The 25,000-nt window shown below is 46.3% G+C and overlaps 1 protein-coding gene across 1 annotated transcript in view; it reads left to right on the forward strand.

The window, feature by feature from the left end:
• cux1b (cut-like homeobox 1b) overlaps window positions 1-25,000 on the forward strand; it is a 176,638-nt gene that overhangs the window by 42,542 nt on the left and 109,096 nt on the right. Inside the window, exon 3 of the mRNA XM_064985583.1 lies at window positions 13,322-13,369. Coding sequence (XP_064841655.1) covers window positions 13,322-13,369 — 48 coding nt within the window. The remainder of the gene's footprint in view (window positions 1-13,321; window positions 13,370-25,000) is intronic.

The raw sequence follows: 25,000 nt of genomic DNA on the forward strand, positions 1-25,000 counted from the left end.
AATGATAACAGGCCCTACTGCCTGGAAACACAGTCCAGTTCATAGTGAATGATGACAGGCCCTAATGCCTGTAAACACAGTCCAGTTCAAAGTGAATGATGACAGGCCCTACTGCCTGGAAACACAGTCCAGTTCATAGTGAATGATAACAGGCCCTACTGCCTGGAAACACAGTCCAGTTCAAAGTGAATGATGACAGGCCCTACTTCCTGTAAACACAGTCCAGTTCATAGTGAATGATGACAGGCCCTACTGCCTGTAAACACACAGTCCAGTTCAAAGTGAATGATGACAGGCCCTACTGCCTGTAAACACAGTCCAGTTCATAGTGAATGATGACAGGCCCTACTGCCTGTAAACACACAGTCCAGTTCAAAGTGAATGATGACAGGCCCTACTGCCTGTAAACACAGTCCAGTTCATAGTGAATGATGACAGGCCCTACTGCCTGTAAACACACAGTCCAGTTCATAGTGAATGATAACAGGCCCTACTGCCTGTAAACACACAGTCCAGTTCATAGTGAGTGATGACAGGCCCTACTTCCTGTAAACACAGTCCAGTTCATAGTGAATGATGACAGGCCCTACTGCCTGTAAACACACAGTCCAGTTCATAGTGAATGATAACAGGCCCTACTTCCTGTAAACACAGTCCAGTTCATAGTGAATGATAACAGGCCCTACTTCCTGTAAACACACAGTCCAGTACATAGTGAATGATGACAGGCCCTACTGCCTGTAAACACACAGTCCAGTTCATAGTGAATGATAACAGGCCCTACTGCCTGGAAACACAGTCCAGTTCAAAGTGAATGATGACAGGCCCTACTTCCTGTAAACACAGTCCAGTTCATAGTGAATGATGACAGGCCCTACTGCCTGTAAACACACAGTCCAGTTCAAAGTGAATGATGACAGGCCCTACTGCCTGTAAACACAGTCCAGTTCATAGTGAATGATGACAGGCCCTACTGCCTGTAAACACACAGTCCAGTTCAAAGTGAATGATGACAGGCCCTACTGCCTGTAAACACAGTCCAGTTCATAGTGAATGATGACAGGCCCTACTGCCTGTAAACACACAGTCCAGTTCATAGTGAATGATAACAGGCCCTACTGCCTGTAAACACACAGTCCAGTTCATAGTGAGTGATGACAGGCCCTACTTCCTGTAAACACAGTCCAGTTCATAGTGAATGATGACAGGCCCTACTGCCTGTAAACACACAGTCCAGTTCATAGTGAATGATGACAGGCCCTACTGCCTGTAAACACACAGTCCAGTACATAGTGAATAATGACAGGCCCTACTGCCTGTAAACACACAGTCCAGTTCATAGTGAATGATAACAGGCCCTACTTCCTGTAAACACACAGTCCAGTTCATAGTGAATGATAACAGGCCCTACTGCCTGTAAACACACAGTCCAGTTCATAGTGAGTGATGACAGGCCCTACTTCCTGTAAACACAGTCCAGTTCATAGTGAATGATGACAGGCCCTACTGCCTGTAAACACACAGTCCAGTTCATAGTGAATGATAACAGGCCCTACTGCCTGTAAACACACAGTCCAGTTCATAGTGAATGATGACAGGCCCTACTGCCTGTAAACACACAGTCCAGTACACACAGTCCAGTTCATAGTGAATGATGACAGGCCCTACTGCCTGTAAACATACAGTCCAGTTCATAGTGAATGATAACAGGCCCTACTGCCTGGAAACACAGTCCAGTTCAGAGTGAGTGATAACAGGCCCTACTGCCTGTAAACACACAGTCCAGTACACACAGTCCAGTTCATAGTGAATGATAACAGGCCCTACTGCCTGTAAACATACAGTCCAGTTCATAGTGAATGATAACAGGCCCTACTGCCTGGAAACACAGTCCAGTTCAGAGTGAGTGATAACAGGCCCTACTGCCTGTAAACACAGTCCAGTTCATAGTGAATGATGACAGGCCCTACTGCCTGTAAACATACAGTCCAGTTCATAGTGAATGATGACAGGTCCTACTGCTTGTAAACACACAGTCCAGTTCATAGTGAGTGATAACAGGCCCTACTGCCTGTAAACACACAGTCCAGTTCATAGTGAGTGATAACAGGCCCTACTGCCTGTAAACACACAGTCCAGTTCAGAGTGAGTGATGACAGGCCCTACTGCCTGTAAACACACAGTCCAGTACACACAGTCCAGTTCATAGTGAGTGATGACAGGCCCTACTGCCTGTAAACACACAGTCCAGTTCATAGTGAGTGATGACAGGCCCTACTTCCTGTAAACACAGTCCAGTTCATAGTGAATGATGACAGGCCCTACTGCCTGTAAACACACAGTCCAGTTCATAGTGAATGATAACAGGCCCTACTTCCTGTAAACACAGTCCAGTTCATAGTGAATGATAACAGGCCCTACTTCCTGTAAACACACAGTCCAGTACATAGTGAATGATGACAGGCCCTACTGCCTGTAAACACACAGTCCAGTTCATAGTGAATGATAACAGGCCCTACTTCCTGTAAACACACAGTCCAGTTCATAGTGAATGATAACAGGCCCTACTGCCTGTAAACACACAGTCCAGTTCATAGTGAGTGATGACAGGCCCTACTTCCTGTAAACACAGTCCATTTCATAGTGAATGATGACAGGCCCTACTGCCTGTAAACACACAGTCCAGTTCATAGTGAATGATAACAGGCCCTACTGCCTGTAAACACAGTCCAGTTCAAAGTGAATGATGACAGGCCCTACTGCCTGTAAACATACAGTCCAGTTCATAGTGAATGATAACAGGCCCTACTGCCTGTAAACACACAGTCCAGTTCATAGTGAATGATAACAGGCCCTACTGCCTGTAAACACACAGTCCAGTTCAAAGTGAATGATGACAGGCCCTACTGCCTGTAAACATACAGTCCAGTTCATAGTGAATGATAACAGGCCCTACTGCCTGTAAACACACAGTCCAGTTCATAGTGAATGATAACAGGCCCTACTGCCTGTAAACACACAGTCCAGTTCAAAGTGAATGATAACAGGCCCTACTGCCTGTAAACACACAGTCCAGTTCAAAGTGAATGATAACAGGCCCTACTGCCTGTAAACACACAGTCCAGTTCATAGTGAATGATAACAGGCCCTACTGCCTGTAAACACACAGTCCAGTTCAAAGTGAATGATAACAGGCCCTACTACCTGTAAACACACAGTCCAGTTCAAAGTGAATGATAACAGGCCCTACTGCCTGTAAACACACAGTCCAGTTCAAAGTGAATGATGACAGGCCCTACTGCCTGTAAACACAGTCCAGTTCATAGTGAATGATGACAGGCCCTACTGCCTGTAAACACAGTCCAGTTCAGAGTGAGTGATAACAGGCCCTACTGCCTGTAAACACACAGTCCAGTACACACAGTCCAGTTCATAGTGAGTGATGACAGGCCCTACTGCCTGTAAACACAGTCCAGTTCATAGTGAATGATGACAGGCCCTACTGCCTGTAAACACAGTCCAGTTCATAGTGAATGATGACAGGCCCTACTGCCTGTAAACACAGTCCAGTTCAAAGTGAATGATGACAGGCCCTACTGCCTGTAAACACACAGTCCAGTTCATAGTGAATGATGACAGGCCCTACTGCCTGTAAACACAGTCCAGTTCATAGTGAATGATGACAGGCCCTACTGCCTGTAAACACAGTCCAGTTCAAAGTGAATGATGACAGGCCCTACTGCCTGTAAACACACAGTCCAGTTCATAGTGAATGATAACAGGCCCTACTGCCTGTAAACACACAGTCCAGTTCATAGTGAATGATGACAGGCCCTACTGCCTGTAAACACAGTCCAGTTCAAAGTGAATGATGACAGGCCCTACTGCCTGTAAACACACAGTCCAGTTCATAGTGAATGATAACAGGCCCTACTGCCTGTAAACACAGTCCAGTTCATAGTGAATGATAACAGGCCCTACTGCCTGGAAACACAGTCCAGTTCATAGTGAATGATGACAGGCCCTACTGCCTGTAAACACACAGTCCAGTACACACAGTCCAGTTCATAGTGAATGATAACAGGCCCTACTGCCTGTAAACACACAGTCCAGTTCAAAGTGAATGATAACAGGCCCTACTGCCTGTAAACACACAGTCCAGTACACACATTCCAGTTCATAGTGAATGATAACAGGCCCTACTGCCTGTAAACACAGTCCAGTTCATAGTGAATGATGACAGGCCCTACTGCCTGTAAACATACAGTCCAGTTCATAGTGAATGATGACAGGTCCTACTGCCTGTAAACACACAGTCCAGTTCATAGTGAGTGATAACAGGCCTTACTGCCTGTAAACACACAGTCCAGTTCAGAGTGAGTGATGACAGGTCCTACTGCCTGTAAACACACAGTCCAGTTCAAAGTGAATGATGACAGGCCCTACTGCCTGGAAACACACAGTCCAGTTCATAGTGAATGATGACAGGCCCTACTGCCTGTAAACACACAGTCCAGTTCATAGTGAATGATGACAGGCCCTACTGCCTGTAAACACACAGTCCAGTACACACAGTCCAGTTCATAGTGAGTGATGACAGGCCCTACTGCCTGTAAACACACAGTCCAGTTCATAGTGAATGATGACAGGCCCTACTGCCTGGAAACACACAGTCCAGTTCATAGTGAGTGATGACAGGCCCTACTGCCTGTAAACACACAGTCCAGTTCATAGTGAATGATAACAGGCCCTACTGCCTGTAAACACAGTCCAGTTCATAGTGAATGATGACAGGCCCAACTTCCTGTAAACACACAGTCCAGTTCATAGTGAATGATAACAGGCCCTACTGCCTGTAAACACAGTCCAGTTCATAGTGAGTGATAACAGGCCCTACTGCCTGTAAACACACAGTCCAGTTCATAGTGAATGATGACAGGCCCTACTGCCTGTAAACACACAGTCCAGTTCATAGTGAATGATAACAGGCCCTACTGCCTGTAAACACAGTCCAGTTCATAGTGAATGATAACAGGCCCTACTGCCTGTAAACACAGTCCAATTCATAGTGAATGATAACAGGCCCTACTGCCTGTAAACACAGTCCAGTTCATAGTGAATGATGACAGGCCCAACTTCCTGGAAACACAGTCCAATTCATAGTGAATGATGACAGGCCCTACTGCCTGTAAACACACAGTCCAGTTCATAGTGAATGATGACAGGCCCAACTTCCTGGAAACACAGTCCAATTCATAGTGAATGATGGGTGGCCCTACTGCCTGTAAACACAGTCCAGTTCATAGTGAATGATGGGTGGCCCGTGTGACAAATGGCTTATTTGCATATAGGCCCCCTGTAGCTCTGGTTGGCTCTGGCACACTGTTCCTGGAGTAGACGGATGTTTTTTATTAGGTTTCATTTACTGCAGTGACTATTATTTGTTCAAACCCTCAGCTGCTTTCCCTACTCTATATTGCTATAAAAATGTTGCCTGAATCGCCGTTATTCACAAACATTTTATTAGGTTTTATTTACTGCAGTGGCTATAAAAAAATGTGAAAATGGTTGTGGGGTGTATTTTTAAATAACGTTTAATGTTGCTGAAACGATACTCATCAGTTGCGTCTTTGTTCTCTTGCTGCTTTCAACATCGCCCCGTTGGACATGCTTTTAATGTGAATATCGCCGGGGGCGACGGGGAAATATAGCCCTGCAAAAGTTCCCAAAATAGTGCTTCCTTTTTCCAAACGCGGGGAAGAGACGAACAGAAATGTCCCCCAGTCGTCTGGATTGTATGACCTATTTGTTTCCGTGTTGAGTGTGTTATGTGACATTCCTGCTGTGTGGAATCATGAGGGAATTATGTTAGTCTCGTTTCTCCCGGCGACGCCCCTGGGAATTGTCTCTCTGTGTGTGTGTTTCCAAGGCAACTTAACTGATCAAACACAGACTGGAAACAAAGGATGGTTGTTGTTATCGGGAGTGTCACACTAATGAAGAATTCATAATGACGTGAATGATGTAGGACTATATATTTCTATATGCTAGGATAGGATGGGGCTGTGTCTGTGAGGACTGGAGAGACGGGTGTCTCTTCACCCCCCCACCTCATGTCCCCTCCTTCCTATTATTAACTTATGTCACACACAGAGCAACACACACACACACACACACCGAACAAAGGAGCACAGGAACACCCAGTACACACTGATTCAAGTCAGAAATAGACAGGGGGACCACACAATAGCTACAAGCATAAAAACGCAGGGAGACAGACAGTCAGACAGACACGCGCACGCATGCATGTATTCCTCACAGTAACAAGCCTGTGTTCTTTGGGCATCTGTGTGGTCTGTGGTATGTAGGCGGTGGGGGCCGGAGGAAGGGAGAGGAGTCTGACCCTGGTAGGAAAGTGACACGATCCTCCCAGAGAGGAGATGAGGAGGCTCTGAAGTCCTCTCAAATAACTAGGGCTGGGTAATATGGCCATAATATAGTATCAAGGTATTTTTCAAAATTGATGTTATTTTATGTTTTTGAATAATACATGTTCAAAATGAGCTTTATGAGCAGTACGTGGCCCTGGGTGATTTCTATGGGTCTTAATTCATTTTTATTTGTTTTATATTCAACCAAAATAATTTCCTGCAATTTCTTGCACTCAGTTGAGAATTCCACACTACCATGTATGGCTGCACGATATGGTTAAACAATTTAGGCCTTATTTTTAACAAAATGTTGTAATACCAATTTGACTTGTGATTTAAAGCAAAACACTTGGGTGAACTGTTGGAATCATGGAAGTAGAATGTTTATTCTAATTCCATAGTTAGAATATAGTAGTGGGCACTTTGAATACAGTGTTTGACATGACAACAAATGAAAATGCCAGGGAGGAGTTATTGTGGCAGGGTAGGAACCAAAGTGTTGGTCAGTGTTTCCTAGGAGAGCCTATAATATTTGGCATGTTTCAACATGTAGCCAACAAATTCATTCTTCGCCTGTTCCTCTTTGATTTAGAAGATACCGTTGCACAAACAACCTGCTGATTTAGACCTACACCATCACTGGTATCAGGCTGTGTAGCAGTAAAATTTTTTGCTATCTAGACAGCTAACTTAGCAATTAGCATTAGCGTCTAACAGGATTTAGCAAAGTATCTACCCAACAGAGGGGGATGTTATGTTAGCTAGCTGGCTATGGCTACCCAACAGAGAGGGATGATATGTTAGCTAGCTGGCTATGGCTACCCACCAGAGAGGGATGATATGTTAGCTAGCTGGCTATGGCTACCCAACAGAGGGGGATGTTATCTAGCTGGCTATGGCTACCCAAAAGAGAGGGATGTTATGTTAGCTAGCTGGCTATGGCTACCCAACAGAGAAGGATGATATGTTAGCTAGCTGGCTATGGCTACCCAACAGAGAGGGATGCTATGTTATCTAGCTGGCTATGGCTACCCAACAGAGAAGGATGCTATGTTAGCTAGCTGGCTATGGCTACCCAAAAGAGAGGGATGTTATGTTAGCTAGCTGGCTATGGCTACCCAACAGAGAAGGATGATATGTTAGCTAGCTGGCTATGGCTACCCAACAGAGAGGGATGCTATGTTAGCTAGCTGGCTATGGCTACCCAACAGAGGGGGATGTTATGTTAGCTAGCTGGCTATGGCTATCCAACAGAGGGGGATGTTATGTTATCTAGCTGGCTATGGCTACTCAACAGAAGGGGATGTTATGTTAGCTAGCTGGCTATGGCTACCCAACAGAGAAGGATGCTATGTTAGCTAGCTGGCTATGGCTACCCAACAGAGGGGGATGTTATGTTAGCTAGCTGGCTATGGCTACCCAACAGAGGGGGATGTTATGTTAGCTAGCTGGCTATGGCTACCCAACAGAGGGGGATGTTATGTTATCTAGCTGGCTATGGCTACCCAACAGAGAAGGATGATATGTTAGCTAGCTGGCTATGGCTACCCAACAGAGAGGGATGCTATGTTATCTAGCTGGCTATGGCTACCCAACAGAGAGGGATGCTATGTTAGCTAGCTGGCTATGGCTACCCAACACTGGGACTCTTCCAAGTCAAGGTAAGCTATTGGTCTTATTAATTTACTGCCACTGGGCCCGTCGGTGTAACTGCTATACTGCTTTCTGACTGTACACTGTACTGTGTGGTTCTCTCGAACTGTGCACCTACGTTGAAAACTTTTATTCATAGGCCACTGTAGGTTGTAGCAACCTGGTGATGGGTACACGAAAAATTCAAGTATCATGTAGTTGCCTAAACCTATCGATGTTACATTGAGCTGGGTAAAAGGAATATGAATCACAGTCATCCAATATTTTGTAATATAGGCCATGCTGATAATATATATATTTATATTTATATATATATATTATATTTATATATATATATTTTTTTTGTTTTTTTTTGTTTTGAAATCATCCTCCCTCATCTTAAATGGCACCGACTGCCACTGGTATCAAGAATGGTCCAAGGACATCCAGCCAACTTGAGCTACAAAGGATCCTACCATGGACCAGCTTTGAATAGCCAGCCTAAAGAGCCTAGAGATCAGATGACTTCAGACTAAATTAGACTCGCCCACATCAGACCAGGTTGGACTCGTCCACATCAGACCAGGTTGGACTCGTCCACATCAGACCAGGTTAGACTCGTCCACATCAGACCAGGTTGGACTCGTCCACATCAGGACAGGTTGGACTCGTCCACATCAGGACAGGTTGGACTCGTCCACATCAGGACAGGTTGGACTCGTCCACATCAGGACAGGTTGGACTCGTCCACATCAGGACAGGTTGGACTCGTCCACATCAGGACAGGTTGGACTCGTCCACATCAGGACAGGTTGGACTCGTCCACATCAGGACAGGTTGGACTCGTCCACATCAGGACAGGTTGGACTCGTCCACATCAGGACAGGTTGGACTCGTCCACATCAGACCAGGTTGGACTCGCCCACATCAGACCAGGTTGGACTCGTCCACAATCAGACCAGGTTGGACTCGTCCACAATCAGACCAGGTTGGACTCGTCCACAATCAGACCAGGTTGGACTCGTCCACAATCAGACCAGGTTGGACTCGTCCACAATCAGACCAGGTTGGACTCGTCCACAATCAGACCAGGTTGGACTCGTCCACAATCAGACCAGGTTGGACTCGTCCACAATCAGACCAGGTTGGACTCGTCCACAATCAGACCAGGTTGGACTCGTCCACAATCAGACCAGGTTGGACTCGTCCACAATCAGACCAGGTTGGACTCGTCCACAATCAGACCAGGTTGGACTCGTCCACAATCAGACCAGGTTGGACTCGTCCACAATCAGACCAGGTTGGACTCGTCCACAATCAGACCAGGTTGGACTCGTCCACAATCAGACCAGGTTGGACTCGTCCACAATCAGACCAGGTTGGACTCGTCCACAATCAGACCAGGTTGGACTCGTCCACAATCAGACCAGGTTGGACTCGTCCACAATCAGACCAGGTTGGACTCGTCCACAATCAGACCAGGTTGGACTCGTCCACAATCAGACCAGGTTGGACTCGTCCACAATCAGACCAGGTTGGACTCGTCCACAATCAGACCAGGTTGGACTCGTCCACAATCAGACCAGGTTGGACTCGTCCACAATCAGACCAGGTTGGACTCGTCCACAATCAGACCAGGTTGGACTCGTCCACAATCAGACCAGGTTGGACTCGTCCACATCAGACCAGGTTGGACTCGTCCACATCAGGACAGATTGGACTCGTCCAGATGAGTCTGTCTGCTTCATTATTCAGCCAGCAGGAGACCACCTCAGTACTTTACTGAGCTGTACTCTTCATGGACTGTGCAGAGTGTTTCTGGTAATGTTGATTCAGGAAGACAGGAAGAAGTGTGTTATAATTCATCTAATGTGTGAATAATACATTTGAGTTTTCGTCTTTTACTGAGAGCCCCGACACCGTAATGCCACAATGCAGTCGAAGCAACGATGACGTTGCAACCATGGCCCAATTGCAGTGTTCTGTGGCTGGTATTGAATATATGCATTTTAAGGGAGTGAGCCGAGACGCTCCAGGAAGCAGTTAACCCCCTCCTCCAAAATCCCTTGACGACAGGGTAGAAAGACCTTCGATGAGTGTCGGTCGGGACCACTTCGTCATCCTCCCAGCCGAATAGACCGACAGACAACCAGACGGACCAGGGAGGGGAAATTCCAGATGACTGAGGGAGGCGTGATGCACATGTCAGCCATCCATCTTACTGTGTCGACCCTGTTGACCGAGGAGCTGTTTAACACAGAGGCTCTGGCATACACACACGTGCATGATAAACAGTCTATAGTGATGCACATCAGGTCTTTCCCATGTGTAGACCTTCAGCGTGCTTCCTGCTAGTTGTAAATAACTAATTAGTCTGTTCAGCCAAATTAGAAACAGGCTTTTTTTTATATCATTTAAAAAATGGGTTTAGTGGAAACTTAGGGCACTCAAGCTGCTCAGAGTCTTTCACAGAACTGGGGGTGTGGCTGGGGGAAGCAGGACGGGGGTGACTATCTAGAGCCCGTCACCCAACAAAACATCTTCAAGTAGAATTGCTGATCTAGAATCCGTTTTGACTTTTAGATCATAAATTAATAAGATTGTAGCTAATTAAGCGTGGTGGATACAGGTCCTTACCTAAGCAGGGGCAGTCAAATAAGTGTACACACACACACACACACACACACACACACACACACACACACACACACACACACACACACACACACACACACCACTGTGATAGTTAGTATCATCATGTGTTCCTGATCTAAAGTGTGTCTATCTTTAGCCAGGAGCCTTACAGGTAGACCCATCTGTACAGGATGGTTTATTGTGCTGTAGTGTGCTGTAATGTAGTGTACTTTAGTGTATTGTAGTGTGCTGTACTGTAGTCTGGTGTGCTGTAATGTAGTGTACTTTAGTGTATTGTAGTGTGCTGTACTGTAGTCTGGTGTGCTGTAATGTAGTGTGCTTTAGTGTATTGTAGTGTGCTGTACTGTAGTCTGGTGTGCTGTAATGTAGTGTACTTTAGTGTATTGTAGTGTGCTGTACTGTAGTCTGGTGTGCTGTAATGTAGTGTACTTTAGTGTATTGTAGTGTGCTGTACTGTAGTCTGGTGTGCTGTAATGTAGTGTACTTTAGTGTATTGTAGTGTGCTGTACTGTAGTCTGGTGTGCTGTAATGTGGTGTACTTTAGTGTATTGTAGTGTGCTGTACTGTAGTCTGGTGTGCTGTAATGTAGTGTACTTTAGTGTATTGTAGTGTGCTGTACTGTAGTCTGGTGTGCTGTAATGTGGTGTACTTAAGTGTATTGTAGTGTGCTGTACTGTAGTCTGGTGTGCTGTAATGTACTTTAGTGTATTGTAGTGTGCTGTACTGTAGTCTGGTGTGCTGTAATGTAGTGTACTTTAGTGTATTGTAGTGTGCTGTACTGTAGTCTGGTGTGCTGTAATGTAGTGTACTTTAGTGTATTGTAGTGTGCTGTACTGTAGTCTGGTGTGCTGTAATGTAGTGTACTTTAGTGTATTGTAGTGTGCTGTACTGTAGTCTGGTGTGCTGTAATGTGGTGTACTTTAGTGTATTGTAGTGTGCTGTACTGTAGTCTGGTGTGCTGTAATGTAGTGTACTTTAGTGTATTGTAGTGTGCTGTACTGTAGTCTGGTGTGCTGTAATGTGGTGTACTTAAGTGTATTGTAGTGTGCTGTACTGTAGTCTGGTGTGCTGTAATGTGGTGTACTTAAGTGTATTGTAGTGTGCTGTACTGTAGTCTGGTGTGCTGTAATGTACTTTAGTGTATTGTAGTGTGCTGTACTGTAGTCTGGTGTGCTGTAATGTGGTGTACTTTAGTGTATTGTAGTGTGCTGTACTGTAGTCTGGTGTGCTGTAATGTAGTGTACTTTAGTGTATTGTAGTGTGCTGTACTGTAGTCTGGTGTGCTGTAATGTAGTGTACTTTAGTGTATTGTAGTGTGCTGTACTGTAGTCTGGTGTGCTGTAATGTGGTGTACTTTAGTGTATTGTAGTGTGCTGTACTGTAGTCTGGTGTGCTGTAATGTGGTGTACTTTAGTGTATTGTAGTGTGCTGTACTGTAGTCTGGTGTGCTGTAATGTAGTGTACTTTAGTGTATTGTAGTGTGCTGTACTGTAGTCTGGTGTGCTGTGGTGTAGTGTGCTGTAGTGTACTTTAGTGTGCTGTGGTGTAGTGTGCTGTGGTGTAGTGTGCTGTGGTGTAGTGTGCTGTGGTGTAGTGTGCTGTGGTGTAGTGTGCTGTGGTGTAGTGTGCTGTGGTGTATTGTAGTGTGCTGTGGTGTATTGTAGTGTGCTGTGGTGTATTGTAGTGTGCTGTGGTGTATTGTAGTGTGCTGTGGTGTATTGTAGTGTGCTGTGGTGTATTGTAGTGTGCTGTGGTGTAGTGTGCTGTGGTGTAGTGTGCTGTGGTGTAGTGTGCTGTGGTGTAGTGTGCTGTGGTGTAGTGTGCTGTGGTGTAGTGTGCTGTAGTGTAGTGTGCTGTGGTGTAGTGTAGTGTGCTGTGGTGTAGTGTGCTGTGGTGTAGTGTGCTGTGGTGTAGTGTGCTGTGGTGTAGTGTGCTGTGGTGTAGTGTACTGTGGTGTAGTGTGCTGTAGTGTGCTGTGGTGTAGTGTGCTGTGGTGTAGTGTGCTGTGGTATACTGTACTGTGGTGTAGTGTGCTGTGCTGTGGTGTAGTGTGCTGTGGTGTAGTGTGCTGTGGTGTAGTGTGCTGTAGTGTGCTGTGCTGTAGTGTGCTGTGCTGTAGTGTGCTGTGGTGTAGTGTGCTGTGGTGTAGTGTATTGTGGTGTGCTGTGGTGTAGTGTGCTGTGGTGTAGTGTAGTGTGCTGTGGTGTAGTGTAGTGTGCTGTAGTGTGCTGTAGTGTGCTGTGCTGTGGTGTAGTGTATTGTAGTGTATTGCATGCTCCACTGCATCTGTACAGGGCTTTAGTCTAGCTAACTGACAGTGTGCGGATTTGCATGTTCTCAGAGATACACACTTCACTAGGTATCTAATCAGAAATCACTGACTCATGCTCTAATGCCATGCAATGGGACTGTGGGGGAGAGGTTGCTTTCGATGTGAAACATGTGCTATGGACAGGGCTGATGTGGTCAAACAGGCTCATGCCAGGTGTGTGTTAAACTATATGATGTAAAACAACAGTATAGATGAGTACTGTGTGTTTGTCAGTGTACTCCGTGACTCTGGGATACGATCCATTCTAAATGGTTTCTTCTATGTCTTTCAGGATGTAAGAAAACAGGTGGCTCTCCTGCTCAAGAGTTTCCAGGGAGAGGTAAGACTTTGGTCTCTTCTTGTAATACATAGATGTACTGTGTGAGTAGCATCTTGTATTGGGGCGGCAGGGTAGCCTAGTGCTTAGAGCATTGGACTAGTAACCAGAAGGTTGCAAGTTCAAACCCCCCAGCTGACAAGGTACAAATCTGTCATTCTGCTCCTGAACAAGGCAGTTAACCCACTGTTCCTAAGCCGTCATTGAAAATAAGAATTTGTTCTTAACTGACTTGCCGTGTTAAATAAAGGTAAAATTAAAAAATAATAATAAATGTACTGTGTGAGTAGCATCTTGTATTGCAGTACATACATGTATTGTGTGAGTAACCTCTTGTATTGCAGTACATACACTACCGGTCAAAAGTTTTCGAACACCTACTCATTCAAGGGTTTTTTATTTTTATTTATTTGTACTATATTCTACATTGTAGAATAATAGTGAAGACATCAACACTATGAAATAACACATATGGAATCATGTAGTAACATAAGTATTTGACAAATCAAAATATATTTTATATTTCAGATTCTTCAAATAGTCACCCTTTGCCTTGATGACAGCTTTGCACACTCTTGGCATTCTCTCAACCAGCTTCACCTGGAATGCTTTTCCAACAGTCTTGAAGGAGTATCCACATATGCTGAGCACTTGTTGGCTGCTTTTCCTTCACTCTGCGGTCCAACTCATCCCAAACCATCTCAATTAGGTTGAAGTCGGGTGATTGTGGAGGCCATTTCATCTGATGCAGAACTCCATCACTCTCCTGCTTGGTCAAATAGCCCTTACACACCCTGGAGGTATGTTGGGTCATTGTCCTGTTGAAAAACAAATGGATAGTCCCACTTTGCCCAAACCAGATGGGATGGAGTATCGCTGCAGAATGCTGTGGTAGCCATGCTGGTTTAGTGTGCCTTGAATTCTAAATAAATCACAGACTGTGTCACCAGCAACGCACCCCCACACCATAAAACCACCTCCTCCATGCTTCACGGTGATCTCATGCAGAGATCATCCGTCCAACAATACCGTGTCTCTCAAAGACACGGCGGTTCGAACCAAAAATCTGAAAATTGGACCCAATCAGACCAAAGGACAGATTTCCACCGATCTAATGTCCATTGCTCGTGTTTATTGGCCCAAGCAAGTCTCTTCTTCTTATTGGTGTCCTTTAGTAGTGGTTTCTTTGCAGCAATTCGACCATGTAGGCTTCATTTACGCAGTCTCTGTACAGATGTCTGTTAAACTCTCTGAAGCATTTATTTGGGCTGCAATTTCTGAGGCCGGTAACACTAATGAACTTCTCCCCTGCAGCAGAGGTAACTCTGGGTCTTCCTTTCCTGTGGTGGTCCTCATGAGAGACAGTTAACTCTAATGAACTTCTCCTCTGCAGCAGAGGTAACTCTGGGTCTTCCTTTCCTTTGGCGGTCCTCATGAGAGCCAGTTTCATCATAGTGCTTGATGGTTTTTGCAACTGAACTTGAAGAAACTTTCAAAGTTCTTGAAATGTTCTGTATTGACTGACCTTTGTGTCTTAAAGTAATGATGGACTGTCGTTTCTCTTTGCTTATTTGAGCTGTTCTTGCCATAATATGGCCTTGGGTTTTAACCACATAGGGCTATCTTCTGTATAACCCCCCGAAATTGTCACAACGCAACTGATTGGCTCATCACATCCGGCCGTGATCGACCAGCGTCGTCCGGGGTAGGCCGTCATTGTAAATAACCATTTTTTAACTGGCTTGCCTAGTTAAATAAAAGTTAAATAAAACCATTAAAAAAACATATATTAAGATGGAAAGAAATTCCACAAATGAACTTTTAACAAGGCACACCTGTTAATTGAAATGCATTCCAGGTGACTACCTCATGAAGCTTGTTGAGAGAATGCCAAGATTGTGTGAAGCTGTCATCAAGGTAAAGTGTGGCTACTTTGAAGAATCTCAAATATATACAAAATATTTGTATTTGTTTAACACTTTTCTTGGTTACTACATGATTCCATGTGTTATTTCATAGTTTTGATGTCACTATTATTCTGCAATGGAGAAAATAGTCAAAATAAATAAAAACTCTTGAGTAAGTGTGGAGGCGACTCCAGGATGCTGGCCTTCTAGGCAGAGTTGCAAAGAAAAAGCCACATCTCAGACTGGCCAATAAAAAGAAAAGATTAAGATGGGCAAAAGAACAGACACTGGACAGAGGAACTCTGCCTAGAAGGCCAGCATCCCGGAGTCGCCTCTTCACTGTTGACGTTGAGATGGGTGTTTTGCAGGTACTAATTAATGAAGCTGCCAGTTGAGGACTTGTGAGGCGTCTGTTTCTCAAACTAGACACTCTAATGTACTTGTCCTCTTGTTCAGTTGTGCACCGGATCATATTTCTGTGTGTTATTATGTTATAATTAAGTCTATGATTTGATATTTGATAGAGCAGTCTGACTGCGCGTTGGTAGGCAGCAGCAGGCTCGTAAGCATTCATTCAAACTGCACTTTTGTGCGTTTTGCCAGCAGCTCTTCGCTGTGCTTCAAGCATTGCGCTGTTTATGACTTCAAGCCTGTCAACTCCCAAGATTAGGCTGTTGTAACCGATGTGAAATGGCTAGCTAGTTTGTGGGGTGTGCGCTAATAGCGTTTCAAACGTCACTCGCTCTGAGACTTGGAGTAGTTGTTTCACTTGCTCTGCATGGGTAACGCTGTTTCGAGGGTGGCTGTTGTCGATGTGTTCCTGGTTCGAGCCCAGGTAGGAGCGAGGAGAGGGACGGAAGCTATACTGTTACACTGGCAATACTTTAGTGCCTATAAGAACATCCAATAGTCAAAGGTATATGAAATACAAATGGTATAGAGGGAAATAGTCCTATAAATACTATATTAACTACAACCTAAAACATATTACCTTGGAATATTGAAGACTCATGTTAAAAGGAACCACCAGCTTTCATATGTTCTCATGTTCTGAGCAAGGAACTTAAACGTTAGCTTTCTTACATGGCACATATTGCACTTTTACTTTCTTCTCCAACACTTTGTTTTTGCATTATTTAAACCATATTGAACATGTTTCATTATTTATTTTAGGCTAAATTGATTTTATTGATGTATTATATTAAGTTAAAATAAGTGTCATTCAGTATTGTTGTAATTGTCATTATTCCAAATACATTTTTTTTAAATCGGCCGATTAATCGGTATCGGCTTTTTTGGGTCCTCCAATAATCGGTATCGGCGTTGAAAAATCATAATCGGTCGACCTCTCTTGCTAAAATAATTGTAAAAGGATCAATTATGATCAATTAGCCCTTTAAAATTATATACTTGCTTTAGCTAACACAACGTGCCATTGGAACACAGGAGTGATGGTTGCTGATAATGGCCCTCCTAACACCTATGTAGATACTCTCTCTGGAACACTCTCTCTGTCTCTCTTTCTGCCTCTCTCTCTTTCTGCCTCTCTCTCTTTCTGCCTCTCTCTCTTTCTGCCTCTGTCTCTCTCTGCATCTCTGTCTCTCTCTGCATCTCTGTCTCTCTCTGCATCTCTGTCTCTCTCTGCATCTGTCTCTCTCTGCCTCTCTCGCTCTCTCTGCCACTCTCTCTCGCTCTCTCTGCCACTCTCTCTCGCCCTCTCTCTGCCACTCTCTCGCTCTCTCTCTGCCACTCTCGCTCTTTCTCTGCCACTCTCTCGCTGTCTCTCTGCCACTCTCTCGCTGTCTCTCTGCCACTCTCTCGCTCTCTCTATCTCTATCTCTATCTCTCTCTCTCTCTCTCTGTGCCCCTGGCCATGTTTAAATTGCTTCCTGTGAAAAGAGACACGACAAAACCCCTGGCATCAGCCAATCACAGCCCACTAATCTTAATTCCTGTCATTCTGCATGGCTGCACGTTTCTAGGGTGATGTTGCTTTTCATCTGAGGTTTTTAATAAATCACTCATTTGTTTCCAGTGTGAAATCTGTAGTTGATGGGTTAATCAATACTGAAGCAATACTTCTCATATCAAGGCGTTTTCTCTTTCTCTGTGTGAGTTTTGTGTTCTAAGACTTTCCTTGGTTATTCCCCTTGGAGTCAATTATGCCTAGTTTCAACCCTGTTGTCCAGTGGTCTATGGACCTGGTCAACCCTGTTATTCAGTTGTCTATAGACCTGGTCAACCCTGTTATCCAGTGGTCTATAGACCTGGTCAACCCTGTTGTCCAGTGGTCTATAGACCTGGTCAACCATGTTGTCCAGTGGTCTATAACCCTGTTGTTGTCAACCCTGTTGTCCAGTGGTCTATAGCCCCGGTCAACCCTGTTGTCCAGTGGTCTATAACCCTGTTGTTGTCAACCCTGTTGTCCAGTGGTCTATAACCCTGTTGTTGTCAACCCTGTTGTCCAGTGGTCTATAACCCTGTTGTTGTCAACCCTGTTGTCCAGTGGTCTATAACCCTGTTGTTGTCAATCCTGTTGTCCAGTGGTCTATAACCCTGTTGTTGTCAACCCTGTTGTCCAGTGGTCTATAACCCTGTTGTTGTCAACCCTGTTGTCCAGTGGTCTATAACCCTGTTGTTGTCAACCCTGTTGTCCAGTGGTCTATAACCCTGTTGTTGTCAATCCTGTTGTCCAGTTGTCTATAGCCCCGGTCAACCCTGTTGTCCAGTGGTCTATAACCCTGTTGTTGTCAACCATGTTGTCCAGTGTTCTATAGCCCCGGTCAACCCTGTTGTCCAGTGGTCTATAACCCTGTTGTTGTCAACCATGTTGTCCAGTGTTCTATAGCCCCGGTCAACCCTGTTGTCCAGTGGTCTATAACCCTGTTGTTGTCAACCATGTTGTCCAGTGTTCTATAGCCCCGGTCAACCCTGTTGTCCAGTGGTCTATAACCCTGTTGTTGTCAACCCTGTTGTCCAGTGGTCTATAACCCTGTTGTTGTCAACCCTGTTGTCCAGTGGTCTATAACCCTGTTGTTGCCAACCCTGTTGTCCAGTGGTCTATAACCCTGTTGTTGCGAACCCTGTTGTCCAGTGGTCTATAACCCTGTTGTTGTCAACCCTGTTGTCCAGTGGTCAACCCTGTATTCTAGTACTGTGACCAAGACAGGAGATTTGTGCAATATTGTATGTTTGGTAACTGAAACCAAACCTGATACTTCCCTCTGTCTTGATTTGTCATTGAAAAGTGGATTTCCCTGGGTCAAGATGAGAATCAAACAGACATTATCCTAACCCTCTGACTTCATTATCCCAACCATCTGACTTCATTATCCTAACCCCCTGACTTCATTATCCATTATCCTACCCCCTGACTTCATTATCCATTATCATAACCCCCTGACTTCATTATCCTAACCCCGGACTTCATTATCCATTATCATTACCCCTGACTTCATTATCCTAACCCCTTGCCTTCATTATCCATTATCCTAACCCCTGACTTCATTATCCATTATCCTAACCCCTGACTTCATTGTCCATTATCCCAACCCCCTGACTTCATTATCCCAACCCCCTGACTTCATTATCCCAACCCCCTGACTTCATTATCCTAACCCCCTGACTTCATTATCCCAACCCCTGACTTCATTATCCATTATCCTTACCCCTGACTTCATTATCCCAGCCCCCTGACTTCATTATCCATTATCCTTACCCCCTGACTTCATTATCCTAACCCCCTGACCTCATTATCCCAACCCCCTGACTTCATTATCCTAACCCCCTGACTTCATTATCCCAACCCCTGACTTCATTATCCCAACCCCCTGACTTCATTATCCTAACCCCCTGACTTCATTATCCATTATCCTTACCCCCTGACTTCATTATCCCAACCCCCTGACTTCATTATCCCAACCCCCTGACTTCATTATCCATTATCCTTACCCCCCCCCTGACTTCATTATCCCAACCCACTGACTTCATTATCCCAACCCCCTGACTTCATTATCCCAACCCCCAACCCCTGACTTCATTATCCATTATCCTTACCCCCTGACTTCATTATCCCACCCCCTGACTTCATTATCCCAACCCCCTGACTTCATTATCCCACCCCCTGACTTCATTATCCTAACCCTCAGACTCCGCTTCAGACCCTTTGCTATGAGACTAGAAATTGAGCTCATGTTAATTCTGTTTCCATTGATCATCTCAGACCTGATGAAACGAGATTCTCTGGTCTGATGGAACCAAGATAGACTGAATTCTTTGGCCAGAATGCCAAGTGTCCTGTCTGGAGGAAACCTGGCACCACCCCTACGGTGAAGCATGGTGGTGGCAGCATCATGCTGTGGGATTGTTTTTCAGAGGCAGGGAGATTACTCGGGATTGAGGGAAAGATGAGCAGGGAAAAGTACAGAGACATTGTTGATCTCAGGACCTCAGACTGGAGTGAAGGTTCACCTTCCAACAGGACAATGACCCTTAGCACAAAGCCAAGACAATGCATGAGTTGCTTCGGGAACAAGTTTCTGAATGTCCTTAAGTGGCCCAGTCCGAGCCCGGACTTGAACCAGATCGAACACCTATGGTGAGACCTGAAAATAGCTGTGCAGCGACACTCCCCATCCAACCTGACAGAGCTTGAGAGGATCTGCAGAGAAGAATGAGAGAAACTCCCCAAATACAGGTGTGCCAAGCTTGTAATGTCATACCCAAGAAGACTCAAGGATGTAATCGCTGCCAAAGGTGTATCAACAAAGTAGTGATTAAAGGGTCTGACTAATTATGTGAATGTGAGTTTTCATTTTTTATTTTTTTTTGAAGTCGGAAGTATACATGCACTTAGGTTGGAGTCATTAACACTCGTTTTTCAACCACTCCACAAATTTCTAGTTAACAAACTATAGTTTTGGCAAGTCTGTTGGACATTTACTTTGTGCATGACACAAGTCATCTTGCCAACAGTTATTTACAGACAGATTCTTTCACTTATAATTCACTGTATCACAATTCCAGTGGGTCAGAAGTTTACATACACTAAGTTGACTGTGCCTTTAAGCAGCTTGGATCATTTCACACTTTAGAAGCTTCTGTGATAGGCTAATTGACATCATTTGAGTCAATTGGAGGTGTACCTGTGGATGTATTTCAAGGCATATCTTTAAACTCAGTGCCTCTGCTTGGCGTCATGGGGAAATCAAACGGAATCAGCCAAGACCTCAGAATTTTTTCTGTAGATCTCCACAAGTCTGTTCCATCCTTGAGAGCAATTTCCAAACGCCTGAAGGTACCACGTTCATCGGTACAAACAATAGTACCAAGTATAAACACCATGGGACCACGCAGCCGTCATACCGCTCAGGAAGGAGACGCGTTTTGTCTCCTAGAGATGAATGTACTTTGGTGCAAGAAGTGAAAATCAATCCCAGAACGACAGCAAAGGACCTTGTGAAGATCCTGGAGGAAACCGGTACAAAAGTATCTGTATCCACAGTAAAACAAGTTCTATATCGACATAACCTGAAAGGCCGCTCAGCAAGGAAGAAGCCACTGCTCAAAAACCGCCATAAATAAGCCAGACTACGATTTGCAACTGAACATGGGGACAAAGATTGTACTTTTTGGGAGAAATATCCTCTGGTCTGATGAAACAAAAATGTCCATAATGACCATTATGACTATCGTTATGTTTGGAGGAAAAGGGGGAGGCTTGCAAGCCGAAGATCACTATCCCAACCGTGAAGCACGGGGGTGGCAGCATCATGTTGTGGGGGTGCTTTGCTGCAGGCGGGACTGGTGCACTTCACAAAATAGATGGCATCATGAAGAAAGAAAAGTATGTGGATATATTGAAGAAACATCTCAAGACATCAGTCAGGAAGTTAAAGCTTGATCACAAAAAGCCTCTGAATGTCCTTGAGTGGCCCAGCCAGAGACCGGACTTGAACCCGATTGAACATCTCTGGAGAGACCTGAAAATATCTGTGCAGCGACACTCCCTATCCAACCTGACAGAGCTTGAGAGGATCTGCAGAGAAGAATGGGAGAAACTCCCCAAATACAGGTGTGCAAAGCTTGTAACGTCATACCCAAAATAATTGTGGCTGTAATTGCTGGCAAAGGTGCTTCAACAAAGTACTGAGTAAAGGTTCTGAATACTTATGTAAATGTGATATTTAAGTTTGTTTGTTTTGGTATTCGGACACTTGACTTTTTACATTGGAGCACACAGACTGGTGTGGTCCACCAGAGTCACACACAGACTGGCGTGGGACACCAGAGTTACACACAGACTGGCGTGGTCCACCAGAGTTACACACAGACTGGCGTGGTCCACCAGAGTTACACACAGACTGGCGTGGTCCACCAGAGTTACACACAGACTGGCGTGGTCCACCAGAGTTACACACAGACTGGCGTGGTCCACCAGAGTCACACACAGACTGGCGTGGTCCACCAGAGTCACACACAGACTGGCGTGGTCCACCAGAGTCACACACAGACTGGCGTGGTCCACCAGAGTCACACACAGACTGGCGTGGTCCACCAGAGTCACACACAGACTGGCGTGGTCCACCAGAGTCACACACAGACTGGCGTGGTCCACCAGAGTCACACACAGACTGGCGTGGTCCACCAGAGTCACACACAGACTGGCGTGGTCCACCAGAGTCACACACAGACTGGCGTGGTCCACCAGAGTCACACACAGACTGGCGTGGTCCACCAGAGTCACACACAGACTGGCGTGGTCCACCAGAGTCACACACAGACTGGCGTGGTCCACCAGAGTCACACACAGACTGGCGTGGTCCACCAGAGTCACACACAGACTGGCGTGGTCCACCAGAGTCACACACAGACTGGCGTGGTCCACCAGAGTCACACACAGACTGGCGTGGTCCACCAGAGTCACACACAGACTGGCGTGGTCCACCAGAGTCACACACAGACTGGCGTGGTCCACCAGAGTCACACACAGACTGGCGTGGTCCACCAGAGTCACACACAGACTGGCGTGGTCCACCAGAGTCACACACAGACTGGCGTGGTCCACACAGAGACTCGTGGTCCACACACAGACTGGCGTGGTCCACCAGAGTCACACACAGACTGGCGTGGTCCACCAGAGTCACACACAGACTGGCGTGGTCCACCAGAGTCACACACAGACTGGCGTGGTCCACCAGAGTCACACACAGACTGGCGTGGTCCACCAGAGTCACACACAGACTGGCGTGGTCCACCAGAGTCACACACAGACTGGCGTGGTCCACCAGAGTCACACACAGACTGGCGTGGTCCACCAGAGTCACACACAGACTGGCGTGGTCCACCAGAGTCACACGCAGACTGGCGTGGTCCACCAGAGTCACACGCAGACTGGCGTGGTCCACCAGAGTCACACGCAGACTGGCGTGGTCCACCAGAGTCACACGCAGACTGGCGTGGTCCACCAGAGTCACACGCAGACTGGCGTGGTCCACCAGAGTCACACGCAGACTGGCGTGGTCCACCAGAGTCACACGCAGACTGGCGTGGTCCACCAGAGTCACACGCAGACTGGCGTGGTCCACCAGAGTCACACGCAGACTGGCGTGGTCCACCAGAGTCACACGCAGACTGGCGTGGTCCACCAGAGTCACACGCAGACTGGCGTGGGTCACCAGAGTCACACGCGCAGACTGGCGTGGGTCACCAGTCACACGCGCAGACTGGCGTGGGTCACCAGAGTCACACGCGCAGACTGGCGTGGGTCACCAGAGTCACACGCGCAGACTGGCGTGGGTCACCAGAGGATAGAAAGCACTTTTTGCCATGGATTTTTGTTGTTGTCTTGGGGACAATATGTCTTGGAAGAATGGTATTGATCAGCTTTTGTTGAAATGTTTTGCCTAAAGCCTGCATGTACCAGCCAACGGAAACCCTGGTGTGTGTGTGTGTGTGTGTGTGTGTGTGTGTGTGTGTGTGTGTGTGTGTGTGTGTGTGTGCGCCATGGCTGAGGGCAGCTGTTAACAGGTCATTGTGGTCGCGTTTTACATGGTAGGGCTAGACAGACAGACATGGTTAGCAACAGAATGGCCTCAGTCATCAGATTAACATCTGAACAGTGTGTGGAGTAGAAACAACTACTAATTATTAGAGTTCAACAGCATCATTTTTTTAAACCTTAATCTTAACCATAAGAATATAAAAAACATTTATTTTTATTTTTAAAAGTGACCTAGGATCAGCGTTTCAGGGCAACTTCGATTATTATTGACAATGCCGGTCTACCGGGGAACAGTGGGTTAACTGCCTTGTTCAGGGGAACAGTGGGTTAACTGCCTTGTTCAGGGGAACAGTGGGTTAACTGCCTTGTTCAGGGGAACAGTGGGTTAACTGCCTTGTTCAGGGGAACAGTGGGTTAACTGCCTTGTTCAGGGGAGCAGTGTGTTAACTGCCTTGTTCAGGGGAACAGTGGGTTAACTGCCTTGTTCAGGGGAACAGTGGGTTAACTGCCTTGTTCAGGGGAACAGTGGGTTAACTGCCTTGTTCAGGGGCTGAACGACAGATTTTTACCTTGTCAGCTTGGGGATTTGGTCGAGCAACCTTTCAGTTACTAGTCCAACGCTCTCACCACTAGGCTACCTGCCTCCTCTAACCACTAGGCTACCTGCCTCCTCTCACCACTAGGCTACCTGCCTCCTCTCACCACTAGGCTACCTGCCTCCGCTAACCACTAGGCTACCTGCCTCCGCTAACCACTAGGCTACCTGCCTCCGCTAACCACTAGGCTACCTGCCTCCTCTAACCACTAGGCTACCTGCCTCCTCTAACCACTAGGCTACCTGCCTCCTCTAACCACTAGGCTACCTGCCTCCTCTAACCACTAGGCTACCTGCCTCCTCTCACCACTAGGCTACCTGCCTCCTCTAACCACTAGGCTACCTGCCTCCTCTAACCACTAGGCTACCTGCCTCCTCTATCCACTAGACTACCTGCCTTCTCTAACCTCTAGGCTTCCTGCCTTCTCTAACCTCTAGGCTACCTGCCTCCTCTAACCACTAGGCTACCTGCCTCTAACCACTAGGCTACCTGCCGCCTCTAACCACTAGGCTACCTGCCGCCTCTAACCACTAGGCTACCTGCCTCCTCTAACCACTAGGCTACCTGCCTCCTCTAACCACTAGGCTACCTGCCTCCTCTAACCACTAGGCTACCTGCCTCCTCTAACCACTAGGCTACCTGCCTCCTCTAACCACTAGGCTACCTGCCTTCTCTAACCTCTAGGCTACCTGCCTTCTCTAACCTCTAGACTTCCTGCCTTCTCTAACCTCTAGACTTCCTGCCTTCTCTAACCTCTAGACTTCCTGCCTTCTCTAACCTCTAGGCTACCTGCCTCCTCTAACCACTAGGCTACCTGCCTCCTCTAACCACTAGGCTACCTGCCTCCTCTAACCACTAGGCTACCTGCCTCCTCTAACCACTAGGCTACCTGCCTCCTCTAACCACTAGGCTACCTGCCTCCTCTAACCACTAGGCTACCTGCCTCCTCTAACCACTAGGCTACCTGCCTCCTCTAACCACTGGGCTACCTGCCCCCTCTAACCACTAGGCTACCTGCCTCCTCTAACCACTAGGCTACCTGCCTCCTCTAACCACTAGGCTACCTGCCTCCTCTAACCACTAGGCTACCTGCCTCCTCTAACCACTAAGCTACCCTGCCTCCTCTAAC

Source organism: Oncorhynchus masou, chromosome 13 (genome assembly GCF_036934945.1).
Source record: "Oncorhynchus masou masou isolate Uvic2021 chromosome 13, UVic_Omas_1.1, whole genome shotgun sequence".
Lineage (NCBI taxonomy): Eukaryota > Metazoa > Chordata > Actinopteri > Salmoniformes > Salmonidae > Oncorhynchus > Oncorhynchus masou.